Genomic DNA, 13,535 nt, shown 5'->3' with positions numbered 1-13,535 from the left:
GATAAATTATCAAGTCTACTGTCACACACACAAGCCATGGACTTAGTAATGTACCATGATGTTGCAATTTTCAAGTCATCTTCAGAGTGGAGAAAGCAGTCCTATTTAAACACTGACAATCACCTCCAAGAATATCAAAAGAAACCTGAAATGCACACACTCCTTGTTCATTAGGTAACAAGTTAAGTCTATCATATTTTATGTTACAGCAGCTGCTCATAGAAACCCTGTTAGAACGTGTTAACATGTTAGATTAAATGTAAAAATGAAGTTCAGTTGACTATGCCATAGAAATGTGTTTTGTGTTCACATGCTCTGTCTGCTGGTACAGAAGTGGACTTCCTCCTGCTCCTGTCCAGGGCAAATGTGGATAGCAGGCTCTAGTACTGGTGTTGGAACCTTGCTCCGGAGGTAGAAATGACCATGGTGAAAACTCCACTTGAGCTAAAGTTAGCGTGGGAGTTAAAACTGGAGTCCTCCTATCCTACTCCTGTGCCCAAAACCTTAACCAGCTTTCCTTCCAAACGACAAATTCATTCATGTCTCAGAATCTCATGTGAAAGGGGTGAGAGAGACTTATATAATGACTAACTTGTGAATTACTGCCAATGCACTGCAAATCAGTGTCCGAATAACTGGTTTGGTCACTGGAGCACTTACAAAGAGGTTGTGCAAATGAAGGAACGCTGACCCTGTCCACGGGAAGTGAGAGACTCCTATAGCACAGAACTGCTTGCTGGTTTTAGCCCAAAGCCTTTAGCACCTACCTTCACCTGTGCTTTGCCTCACAGTCCGCATGCCAGGAAAGATCTGGCCGGCAAACACCCACTGCTTAAAAGTCATCTGCCACCCAAATCAAAATACTATGAAATTAATAAAATTTGGAGAAAAATGTGTAGGTAGCAGTAAAGAAGCTGAATATATATATATAGATAACCCACTATGCTCCACAAAGGATTTGGCATGGTCAAATGGCTGCTGAGATCTGCTCTAAACAATGACCTCAGTGTCATTCTCATCATTTCCGTCCTCTTCCCTTGCCTCCCCCACACTGGAGCAGCACTTCCTCTGTAGATCTTCAGAGCCCTGGTCATTTCCTTGCTGTATGACTGCAGAAGCATCCTCCCAGCACCTCTTCCTTCTCTTCTAAAACTCCCTCAATAGTGCAGACGGGGATTCTGTCCCCATACTAAAGTGGATCAAGTTCATTTCCAGTGACAGCTTCACTCCATGCCTGCAGCCTTTCCCAGGCCCACTCTCAGCTCTTCCTTCCACGCCATTTGCCTGGGTAGCTGCCCTGCCTTCAAAGTCACTTCAGAAGTTGACGTCTCCCCAAGATACTGCATTTCCAAACATGCAACCTCCACAGCTTCTTCTGGGTGCCTAATGCATTTATGTCTTTTGAATGAATTTTTTTCTTTTTGAGACACAGTCTTGCTCTGTCGCCCAGGTTGGAGTACAGTGGTGCAATCTCAGCTCACTGCAACCTCTGTCCCCCGGGTTCAGGCAATTCTCATGCCTCAGCTGGGACTACAGGCATGCGCCACCACACCCGGCTAATTTTTGTATTTTTTTGTAGAGACGGGGTTTTGCCATGTTGTCCAGGCTGGTTTTAAACTCCTGATCTTAACTGATCCACCTGCCTCGGCCTCCCAAAGTGCTGGGATTACAGGCACGAGCCACCACACCTGACCTCTTTGAATGAATTTTATTGGCGCTTAAACCACGTTATTTATCTGTATCTTCCATCTTCTATACCTACTCGTACTACCTTAGATTCTAAAATCTCAGAAGGCAAGGCTCATGTCTGCTGGCTTATTTGGTGCCAGAGACACCAGAAAGTCGGGGGCAGAAAGATGCTTAATAAATGCAATTTGAAAATTGGTGAAGGAAGTGAATTTAAAGCCAAATGGGAGTGAGGAAAATGAGTCACACCGAGCTTTCAGTTTTGCTCGTTACCCATGTGTGAACCCATGCACTGCAGGAGCACAGCGCTTCACATCGCTCATCCCAGGGCGTCCATACAGACTGCATGTTACATTTTCACAGTGCTTTATGCGCTCTCCTCACGGGACATCTGTACACATGATTACATTTGATTCTCACAACTAGGGAGCCTGGGACGAGGCGGGGGAGGTCTGTTCTTGTTTGGCTGATGGGAAGAATGAAGTTCAGAGAAGGAACCAGACACAGTCAGTGAGTGACAAAGTAGACTCTGGAAAAAAAAGAAAATCATTTCTCCAAACATTCTGACTCAAATTTACAGTTTGTGTTACCACTAGAACTTTTAAAATAGGAAAAAATAGACATAAAATTCAACTGTTCATTGTAGAGTGCTTCCATAAGGGGACTCCAAAGCCACACACTGTCAACACGAGGACCCTTCTTTTCAGTGGATGACATGAACTGAATGTCTGAAGACCGCTAGGGTATTGTGCTGCCCACACAGCTAGTTTGTTCTGAGTTTGGTGACTGGTAAAACTGTTGTGGCAGGCGTCCAGAGGAAGCAAATACAAACTGCGTGTGCTTTATGACCACCAACACAGTGCTGGTGATCTGGGGGTCTGCTCACACCACACCACAACCACCGGCTGTTTATTATACATCATCTTTGGTCTTGACATCTGTTTAAAAGTGTATTGTTTCTAAGAATAAAAATACAGTTAAAATCCCTTTATGGTAGTTTGAAAGACATCAAAATTGCTTTTATAGTCAGCCCAACTTGAAACAGAGCCCTCTTTCTGCAACGCTTAAAGGAGGTCACCATTTTTAGTACACTCTATGTGCAAGCCCATATGGCTCCGAGCAGAACTGGGAAAGAAGGGGCCATTTATCCCATTTGCTGTCATACGATTTGAATTCATTACAAGGTGTCCATAATAAAATTCTGCTTGGATCTCTGAAATTCTTAATAAGATATTCAGGAAACCTGGTATATTTGAGTGACATACAAAGAAAATCGTTCAGTTTGGGGAGAGTCGGGTATTAAATCAAGACCAAGAGAAATTTCATATTAAACCAAAACCAAGTCATCAAGCCCAGAAGGGGGCATTCTCTCCAATGCTCCTTGGAACCTCCGAGGATCGCCTGATAAGATGCTGCTGGTCCTTTATTTAACGTCCTTGAGAGATTTACTCTCCTGCACTCCTTCGCTTTCCGAGGTGTCCAGATAAAAACTGGCTACATCTTAACTTCCCAGAACCCACTTTCCTCATACTATAAGATTCTCAATCTGTACAACAGGCTTCATTAATGAAGGGCTGAAACACGGTTTTGAAATCCAGTGATTACACTCTGGAAACCTGTTTTAGCTGTTTCAGGGGTCTTAAAACTTGACACAGATACACAGGTTTTGATAAGTCAGAGCCCCAAATTCTAGCCCCTTATCTGTTATTTAATGAAAAGTACAGTCATGCACACATCAGGATGTTTTGGTCAATGCCGGTCTACATATTGATGGCAGTCCCATAAGATTATAAAATTGTATTTTTACCATACCTTTTCTATGTTTAGATATGTTGAGATACACAAATACTTACCATTGTGCTCAGTACAGTAACAGGCTGTACAGGCTTATAGCCTAAGAGCAATGGGCCATGCCACACAGCCTAGGTGTGCAGTAGGCTATATCATGTAGGTTGTGAAGTACATTCTAGGATGTTGGCACAGCAACAAAACAGCCTAATGACACATTTCTCAGAATGCATCCCCATCATTAAGCAATGCATGACCGTCTTCGTTGATCTAACAAAAACAGGTTCATAGTGAAAATCTCTTAGCTAAGCCTGCTTTTCTTCTGAGTTTCACCCAGGTACCAGAAAACAGAATGGCACTTGCCACTGTTTTCTTTGCCATTATTTGGAAAGTGGGGGAAATGTTTACATCAGGAGTAAATCTTAAGCGAGATGACCCCTCTTAGGCCCAAAGAGCATAAGACAATTTTAAGAGCCACTCGACAGAATAAGAGCACAATAAAATCAGAAATGAGAAGCAACTCTCTCCTTTCCCTTGTGGTCTCAAAGCTCTTTTACATTTCTTGATTCATTACACAGAGGCTGAACTGAACTCAATTTCATTTCCAGGCTCTGAACACAGGGAATGTGACTGGTAGGGATGTATGTGTAACAATATGGTGGTGCTGGGAATTCGTAAATAACTTTTGCTTACGGAAGATTTCTCATTCAAACATAATTTGTGAACAAATCAATAGCAAAGTGAAGAAAGGATCAGTGAGGATCTCTTGAAAGCCTCATTCTACAGGATTGGCCTGAGCGATCGGTGCTGACCTGGGACATGATCAGGAGTTGTATATGCCCAATTAAGAAACAGCAAATACAATGAAGAACGTAGATCTCAACTTTGATCTGTATTTTGGATAACCAAATAAATATAAAGCTTTTTGCCCTGCTTTGGGAGGGATTTTTTTTTTTTTTTTTTTTCTAGAACAAAATGAAACCTTCAACATATTCTTCCACTGAAAAAGCCAAAGTTGCATTTCAGACATGAAGGTGAAGGGCCCTTGGAGCTTAGCACCAGAAGAAGGAGGAAGAATGTGGGTGATGGCTTCGTTTGGAGTCATCAGGCTCTACAACCTATCATTTGGTTTCTCACTAGTAGCTTTTTAAAATTCCCAAACAGTCTTAGTATTCTCGTTGTTAATGTTACTATTAAAATAAGTTCCTATGGAGTAAAAGAGAAAAATCAAGCTGTTAATAAAATGTCTTCAAACCTCTTTTCAGAAAACAAAGCAGCAGGTCCATTGTACACGTACCAGTCTCAATGCCACAGGAATGCTTGGTTCCTTTCATCCCTATGCTGTCTATACGTTCAATCTCTGCCTTTAAAAAAGAGACGAATGCAGTCGTTTTGTTAGCTTAGGTTTGTGTTTTGTTTTTGTGAAGTGCTGCTGGCTTTTGGCCAAAATACGTACATTTCAACCGAACCCAAGTGGTCAACTGCCAGCCCAGTGAAAGGCTTGTGAGCTGTCACGTGACATATGGCATCTTCTAAATTGCAACTTGCTCCCTCCCTTAGGCAGACTGCCCAGGAGTTGCTCTTTCCTCTTCCAAACACCCACTCAGTTGATTTCCTTTTGGTCTTGCTTCCACGGGAAGCGGATACTTGGCAAATCTGCGAGGCGAGGCCGATCAGCTATGGAAGTTCTGCACGGTGCTCTGTTTCTGGGAGAGCCGGAGGAGCTCCTCGCGGATCGCTTTGATGAGAGAGGCTGAGGAGTGGCCGGGCTGGAGGTCTTCCGTGGAGCTGGTGGGGTAACCCAGCCCAGGGCCCTGCAGCCCCCGGTGGGGGAGGTTCCCGGGAGGAGCTGAGGGCTCCCTGCTTGAAGTCCTTGGCACCTGAAATAGCGGTGAAGAAGAATACTCTTGAGGTCCGAGCATGTGTGTCTGAAAAACATGGCAAATGTCACTGTACTTCCTACGGAAGAATAAGCCGAGACGTCAAGTGCAAACTGGCTTTAGGAAGGTCCCCGGGACCGCCCACGTCCATCCACCAACTCAGCCCTCCAACAGGGCCCTGCTGCCTATGCCGCAGGTGAGGGGTGAAGACACCAGGGGCTGGGGAGAACAGGAAGGGAGGGAGGCTGCAGTGCCCCATGAGGTGAAAGGTCAGGTGATATGTGAGAGCTGAAGGAGGTAAGCGGATCCACGCAAGGCTGACAAGGGGAACAGCTGCCTCTGCCCTGGACTGGAGCCCACACAACCATCTTCCGCTTTATCTAGCTGCTGTCTCCTGTCTCTGCGTGTGTGTGCCTACTGAGGGCTCTGTAGAGCCTTGTCTTTAAAAACTTATCTGCACTAAAGCATAAAATAGTTTTGCTAATATTTGCAGCATAAAGATTTGGTATTAGTTTCACAAGAATTATTACACTTCTCAGATTTTTTTCATGTTTTTTTCCCCCTCAGTGGAAAAAAATGTCTCTTTGCATTTATATGTAAGAGTATTTAAATCTGCATACGAAAAAACACGTAGGGCCAAGTTATTTGTGAGCTAAACGTGGCATTCCAGCTCTAGGTTCTTTCTGCGTTTCACTTCTCCAAATAGTGACCGAGCAGTGCTCCAAAGTGGATGTGACGGGAAAACCTTAATACCCCATGCCAGGCACGGTGGCTCATACCTGTAACCTCAATCCTTTGAGAGACCAAGGAGAGAGGATTGCTTGACGCCAGCAGTTCAAGATCAGCCTGGCCAACATAGTGAGACCTTGTCTCCATTTTTTCAAAAAAACAAAACACCAAAACCAACCCCAAACACCTCATGAAGCTAAGCTGGGCAAAACGAAGGCAAAAAGAGAAATGGCAGCAAACTTAAAGCAGATAGCTGAGACTCTAAGTATAACAATGTCTCCTTTAGGGAAACGCCTTATTCTAAAGTTAATGTCCTTTCACTGAGTAAGGGCGTCCAGCCATGAAAGGAATTGAGTGTGTGTGTTGGGAAGGCACAGAAATGCAGCGGACGCTGTAGCATAACGATCAAGAGAAAACAAAAAGTAATATTCTGGGTGGTATTTTCAAACTTCATTAATTTATCCCCCCAGGATATACAGTTCTTGAGAAAAGCAAATGAAAGCACTTGTAGGAATTACCGATGCTCATATTGAGTGAGTGAGTGAACAGAAGTCTCAAAAAGAAAGCCTGTGCCTTAAAATATCCCCAATTGTGTGCTTATTACAAAATTACCCACGCATGGTCATAATACGAATGACGTCAATAAACCCACAGTGAAACACAAACGCTGCAGAAGAGCATGAATATTTATACAGCAATCTCACCAAACATCAACTCCAGAGTTGTCACCCATAGATTCAAATTTACTACTAAGCTTGAACTCTGCCTCGAGAAAAATTATATACTTACTTCCTAAAAGCTAGATGCTAAAAACTATAAGCCAAAACACAAGCAAGGCGGGAAAACGTGACAGAGGTTAAAACTTTTTTAAATGTAGGTTTTAAAAAGGGACCCCAAAGTAGAAGCTGCTAAATTGAGGGATTATGTCTTTTTTTTTTTTTGAGACAGAGTCTCACTCTGTCATCCAGGCTAGAGTGCAGTGGCGCGATCCCGGCTCACAGCAACCTCCACCTCCCGGGTTCAAGTGATTCTCTTGCCTCAGCCTCCCAAGTAGCTGGGACTACAGAGCCCACACTACCACACCCGGCTAATTTTTGTGTGTGTATTTTTAGTAGCAATGGGGTTTCACTATGTTGGCCAGGCTGGTCTCAAACTCCTGATCTGCCTTGGCCTCCCAAAGTGCTGGGATTACAGGCATGAGACACTGCGCCTGGCCTATGTGTAAATTTTAAATGATGACCTGAACAGGAGATACTCACGGCCTCTCTTCGCCCTGCTTCGTCCTCCCCGTACGAAGGCCAGCCTGGCCCCCCGTACTGGCTGCCTCTGCTTGGGGGGATTTCCACTGGCTGAGCTCCGATTCTGCTGGCAAGCCCCACCTGTGTCAGGTGCTGGATCTGGGAGCCTGGAAGGAACACGGTGGAGTGGCCTGGTCAACATTTATAGGAGAGTATGGCTGCCGAGGAAGACACTGTCAGCTCTGACCACTACACTCCTTAAGGACAAGGCATCAGGACTTCGTACCAGTTCTATCTCCAGAAATCTCACCTCAACTGCCATACTGTCAGCATTTCCTGAGGGTCCCATAGGTAGGAAAATGTACCATGAAGCACCATGGACCAAGCAATACAAATAAACAAATAAAAGAAGAAAATCCCATTGCAAAAAAGTCTGAAACAGAATTCTTGACTCCCTGACATTCATCCCTAAGCCTAAGCCTGTCCCCCATTTCGCCCTCCCCATTTCCACCCAGGGCCGTGCAGCCCTACTTGTTCAGATCTAAAAACCTATACTCTATGCCCAACTCCTCTTTCCTGCGCACTTCCTACCAGCCCATCAGAAAGCCCGCGGGCTCCTCTCCTGAAGCACTGCATGAGGAGACCCTTCCTCCCTGTGATGGAACCACCATCCTGCCCCTGATGCAACTGTTTCCCCATGGGTTCCCCATGTCTAGTCATGGTGTATTCCCTCCAAAACACCCTGTCAGAAGACACTGTCAGCTCTGACCACTGCACTCCTTAAGGACAAGGGATCATGACTTGGTATCAGTTCTAGCTCCAGAAATGGCATTTCCTAAGAGCAACAGACCGTGAGCTTCTTGGTTCCTGGACTCTGATTTTCTTTTCATTCAGAGGCTGACAGAAATGCCCTTATTTTCGTGACTAGACATTAGCACTGGGGATAAACGGTACCAAGAAGGTACTTCCATCCATCTCTGTGGCAGTTACCAACAAGGAACAGCTCATTTACTAAGAAAGGCGTGAAAGGTTTGGGAGCCACTATGAAGCTGAAGCCTGGCTCTTTCTTGCTTGTGGCTTCGAGATTCACAAGGAGCTGGATATACAATACGCTTATTTTTTTTCCTTAAAAGGCAGGATATGTATCTATTTAAATCCAGCATATTAAAGTATATATTCATTATAACCCATATTGTGTCTGTAATGTAGCCACAATATAATTAAAACCACTCCCCCAGCCTCACTGGTGAGGTGAGCTGATGGCAGAGCCAGAGGACTCTCTAGAGCTAATTACCCTCCTACACCCAGACATCTGCAGCCTCCTGTGGCTATGGAAGCCAGGTAATACACAATATTTTTCTCCCGCATCAACTTCTGTCATATGGAAATACACCTATACTGCAAAATAAGGGAGAAAAGTGATCCTTAAGCACTGTGAAATAGAATACTTATTTCCAAATTTGGAAATTTCTTCAAATTCACCAGTGATGCTCAGACTGGAACCACAAAGGCTCCAAGCGTCCACAGCTAAAGGAGGCACCTCCTCCATCTTTAAGTCTATTCCTACTCTAGTTCTTTAATTAACAACCTCAATTCTCTCAATTCTTTCTTTTAAGAGATGGGGTCTCACTATGTTGGCCAGGCTGGTCTTGAACTCTTCCTAGCCTCAAGTGATCCTCCCACTTTGGCCTCCCAACATGATGGGATTATAGCTCTGAGCTATAATTGTTGGTACCTGACCAACAACCTCAATTAATTAACCACATTGAAGAAAAAAAAAAAGAACTCCTCAATGGTTTTATTTGGATATTTAATGATAACTAAAAGTCAGCAAAAGCTGTCCTGGCTCTGGGCAGAGCAATGCACTCTACTGGAGCACCGGGTCAGTTACTGAAAAATTCTAACGGTATTAAAATGATCAGGACTGCCAGCACTCCTTGCCCAACAGACGTTGTTTGAGCAAATCTTGCAAAATGCTGTAAGAGCAGTGCAGTGTTCCCCATTTCCAAAGGCTCAACCAACTGCACAGGGAGAAAAACACACCTGCTGTGTAAAGCCACTCCAGTAGCTGAAACCATCATTCGGTAGGATTTTGTACCCTGTGTTGTTCACTTAACAATACAGCACAGGCTTCCTCCATGAGTCAGCATTGAGCCCAGCAAGCCGGGGTTTGCATTCCAGCTCAGCCACCGACAAGCCATGTGACCCTGAGCAATGGGCTATGGCTACTGCTGAGCCTTGATTCCTCAATTCTCCAGCAGGGATAAAAAATCTACCTCAGCCGGGTGCAGTGGCTCACACCTGTAATCCCAGCACTTTGGGAAGCTGAGGCAGGCGGATCACCTGAGGTCAGGAGTTCATGACCAGCCTAGCCAACATGGTGAAACCCCATCTCTACCAAAAATACAAAAATTAGCCAGGCGCAGTGGTGCATGCCTGTAATCCGAATCCCAGCTACTCGGGAGGTTGAGGCAGGAGAATCGCTTGAACGCAGGAGGCAGAGGTCACAGTGAGCCGAGATCGTGCCACTGCACCCCAGCCTGGGCAACAGAGTAAAAACTCCGTCTCAAAAAGAAAAGAAAAAAAAATCTACCTCAGAGGGTTATTTCAAGGATTAAAGACATAAAACAAATCAAGCATCAAACACATAGGAGGCAACTGGTAAATCTCAAATTCCCCTTTTCTGGCTTTTCATGACTTCTTCATCTTAAGTAGCTGCAGGACTTACTCAGGGATGCCCTCACTCCCGAGTATCTGAGGAAACTAACAAGTCTTTGCTATTATGCAAACAATGCTGTGACAAATATCTTGGCACACGTCGTTTTTCAATATTTTGGATTTTAGGAGAGTGAGCCTGGATTTCCAGAACTGGAATTAACAAATCAAAGGCTCTGTAAGTCCTACTGCCAAACTGCCTTCCAAAAATTTAATAATTTATGCCACCACTGAAAATAACAGTGACAACAGTCATGGCAGCTAATATTTACTGAAAGTTTATGCCATGCTAGGCACTATTTTGGGCACTTCTGTCCTCTTCTTTTATCAGCTCAACAACCAAGGAGGTAAGCACAGATATTCCTAGTACACACAGATGGAGAAACTGGATGCATTATTATAAAAAGAATTTCATGACTGAAATGGTGCATTATGGTGTTAATTTGCAATTTTAAAATAATTTAAAAACTGGACCTTTTTCCTCTTCTCACTGACCTTTTCAGCTTGGCCCACTTAATTGATCTGAGGTATCTTCTACAATAAAAATACTTCTTGATCATGAGGTGCTGTACATTTCTCCTAGGTACTCTGTTTTCTTTTTTTTGAAAATAACTGGCAATTTTCAGACAAATACATGTTTCATAATTTTCTATAGTTAAAAACGTAATCCTTCTAATAGATCTTAACATTTTCTATTATACGTTTTTACATAATTTCATCTAATAGAAATTTTAAAATAATTTCCTTTTGAATGTTTGATATGTATAATTTCTATATTCGTTCAGATTTTAAACTAAAAATGAATACATCTGAATTTTGCTTAGTATACACGCCAGGTAGGGAAGTTCAAATACCTAACAATTAGCAGGAGAATCAAGACTCACTGTAAAGCAATGCACCTGTAAAGTTCAGGAAAACCTATAGGATTCCAGGATATATTATTTGTTTTGCTGAGTAACAGACAATGCAAAATAAAAGAATTTCCTAGAAAAGTCATAATGAAAAAATATCCACCAATTATTGCACATTTGGAATTGGCTTAAACAACTTGCTTTTGTTTTGTTTTGAGATAGTTTTGCTCTGTCACCCAGACTTTGAGAGTTGCTCATTTCAAGCTGAAAAAAGCACCTTTTTGAAAACGAAATCTTGTTTTCATGCCATCCGAAGTGCTCACACCTAGATCTTTCCATTTACAGTAAGGATTTGGAAACGTTTTTCCTGAAGGAAGTGTGCCGTGAATTTCACATGAAGGGCCTGGTGCCAGAGCCAATCAGCAGACAGCAGCTTTAGGAGCTCGGTCTCTTTGTCTCCTCTCTCTCCACCTCCATCTCGGTCAGGATCTGAGGGGAAACAGCCCTGAACAGCGACAGAGACCACTGCAAACTGATACTCTGAGACACCTAAAATAAAGTTTCTTTCAATTTAGCCAAAAAGTAAATGTCCCATAGCTCAGAAATGGAAGCTAAACAGCCACATATACCTGTGGTACCCCCGACAGGCCGAGGCCGGGCCACCGACGGCATCTCCTCCGAGTAGATCCCTCTGGCAGCAAATGGGGCTTCAGCGGACGCCTGTGGCTGCTGGGGGTCAGGGGGCACCAGCTCTGAAGACTGCAGCAAACCGGGGCCAAAACCTGGTCTGAAGGCAAAGCAAACCAGCACATCAGGACTCCACTGCACCCTGGCCTTGGTATTTCATGAGGTCCACCTCCAACCTTACAGAAGGTAACACTTATTTGTCTACCTGCTTAGCCATTTCCTCTCCTAGAAAGGGAAGAGATGTTTCTCCTGCTCCCCGAGGGAAGGGACTTTTCTATTTTTCACTGCCCTACCTCTGGCGCTAAGAACAGTGCCTGCAATACAGTTGATGCTGACAAGGCCAGGGCCTGCTCATCTCCAGCATCTGCCTAGTGCTGTGCTTCCTACCCCCGGCTACCCGTCGGCATCACGTGGGGGGCCTGAAAAAATCACGACGCTCATACTGCACCCCAGGCGAATTCAAACAGAAGCACTAGGGGTGAGACCAACACGGCGGTAATTTTTAAAGCTACAGATGATCCTGCTGTCCAACAGGGCTGAAAAGCAGTGTTCTAAAGCAGCGGATCACAAACTTTTTTTTATCTCCAGACCTCTTTTGACTCATAAAAATTACTGCGGACTCCCAAGAGCTTTTGTTTATGTGGATTGTATTGATATTTACCAGATTAGAAATTAAAATGGAAAAAAATGTAAATACTTATTTTAAAAACTTATTTACAAATAACAATTAAACATATATTAACAATATTTTTTGTGAAATTAACTATTCATCAATCCTCCCTCAAAAAAAAGTAGTGAGAAGAATAGTGCTATATTGCTCAAATTTCCTTAATAGAAGGATTCTCATAGAGTTTGCGTCCTGTCAGTTGCTCAATGTTAGGAAGAAAATCTGGCTTCACAGAATACATAGTTGGAAAAGGAAGAAGTATTTTAAGAGCCTTTTCAGATAATATTTTTAAAATATTGCAGGCATTCTTCTTGATACCACATAAAAATTCAACAAGTGTTAGTTCCTCAGGGGTCAGTTGCAATATGGATCTGAAATGATATTGGTGAACTTTTCATACTCTGTTACACTAAAACCCACAGCTCCAACTTGCACTTTGAAAGGATCTCTAACCCATGCTTGATTTTATGACATCTGTCATTTGGAACATAGTTCACTGAGTTATGCAAACCTTCTCTATATTGTTACCTCTCATTTTGCAGTATCAAAAAAATCTCTTCCATTAATCTCATTATCAAACTCATCCAGAAAAGTCTTTAGGTGCTAGGAAGTTGTCAAGTTCACAGTGGCAGGCAGACAAGTTCCCAAAATTCAAATTTTCACTTGAAAGCTCATTTTATCATTAGCAACAAATACTGGCAGTTGTTTTTCTTGAAGTGACAGGCTCACTTCATTCATTTTCAAGACAGTGTCTGCTAAACACCCGAGTCTGAATAACCACGTCTGCTAGCTGTTTGTTCAAGTAAAAAGCACAAAAGCAGTTGGTTCAGTTCAGTCTCCACTCAAACAATGGGAACAAGGGCTTTCCTTCAAAATTTCAAATTCCACAGAAATGCTTTCCATGTATTTCCCCTTTTGTCACACAGACTACTAAAGACTTAAGGGTCTAGGTTTAATAAGGGTCTAAGTTTATGATTTTGACTACCTCACCAAGGATATGCTAACATAAATTTTTCATTAATAAATCACATTGTTAACACTGTGATTACAGAGCAGTGAAGAATATGATGACTACTCATAGAATTTGGTGGTACTGCATGGATCCATGCTAAAAACTAGCAGTACTGGCCAGGCGTCGGGGCTCATGCCTGTAATCCCAGCACTTTGGGAGGCCAAGGTGGACAGATCACGTGAGGTCAGGAGGTCAAGACCAGCCTGGCCAACATGGTGAAACTGTATCTCTACTAAAAATACAAAAATTAGCCTGGCATGGTGGTGTGCACAAGTAATCCAG

General features: G+C 43.3%; 1 protein-coding gene across 2 annotated transcripts in view; it reads right to left on the bottom strand.

Annotated features, from left to right (window-relative positions):
- Window positions 1-4,002: 4,002 nt before the first annotated feature.
- Window positions 4,003-13,535, bottom strand: part of KIAA1549 (KIAA1549 ortholog) — a 148,538-nt gene continuing 139,005 nt past the window's right edge. The window contains exons 18-20 of one of the 2 annotated variants that reach the window (XM_033193013.1): window positions 11,517-11,674; window positions 7,343-7,488; window positions 4,003-5,402 (exon numbers count right to left, since the gene is read on the bottom strand). In XM_033193013.1, the coding sequence (XP_033048904.1) occupies window positions 5,148-5,402; window positions 7,343-7,488; window positions 11,517-11,674 (559 nt within the window). In that variant the 3' untranslated portion in view covers window positions 4,003-5,147. The remainder of the gene's footprint in view (window positions 5,403-7,342; window positions 7,489-11,516; window positions 11,675-13,535) is intronic. The other variant, XM_033193014.1, reaches the window with a different exon arrangement.

The sequence above is a fragment of the Trachypithecus francoisi genome, unplaced genomic scaffold, assembly GCF_009764315.1.
Source record: "Trachypithecus francoisi isolate TF-2019V2 unplaced genomic scaffold, Tfra_2.0 Lachesis_group4, whole genome shotgun sequence".
Classification (NCBI taxonomy): domain Eukaryota; kingdom Metazoa; phylum Chordata; class Mammalia; order Primates; family Cercopithecidae; genus Trachypithecus; species Trachypithecus francoisi.
Note: the sequence above shows the minus strand (reverse complement) of the source record. Positions and strands in the feature narration are given on the sequence as shown.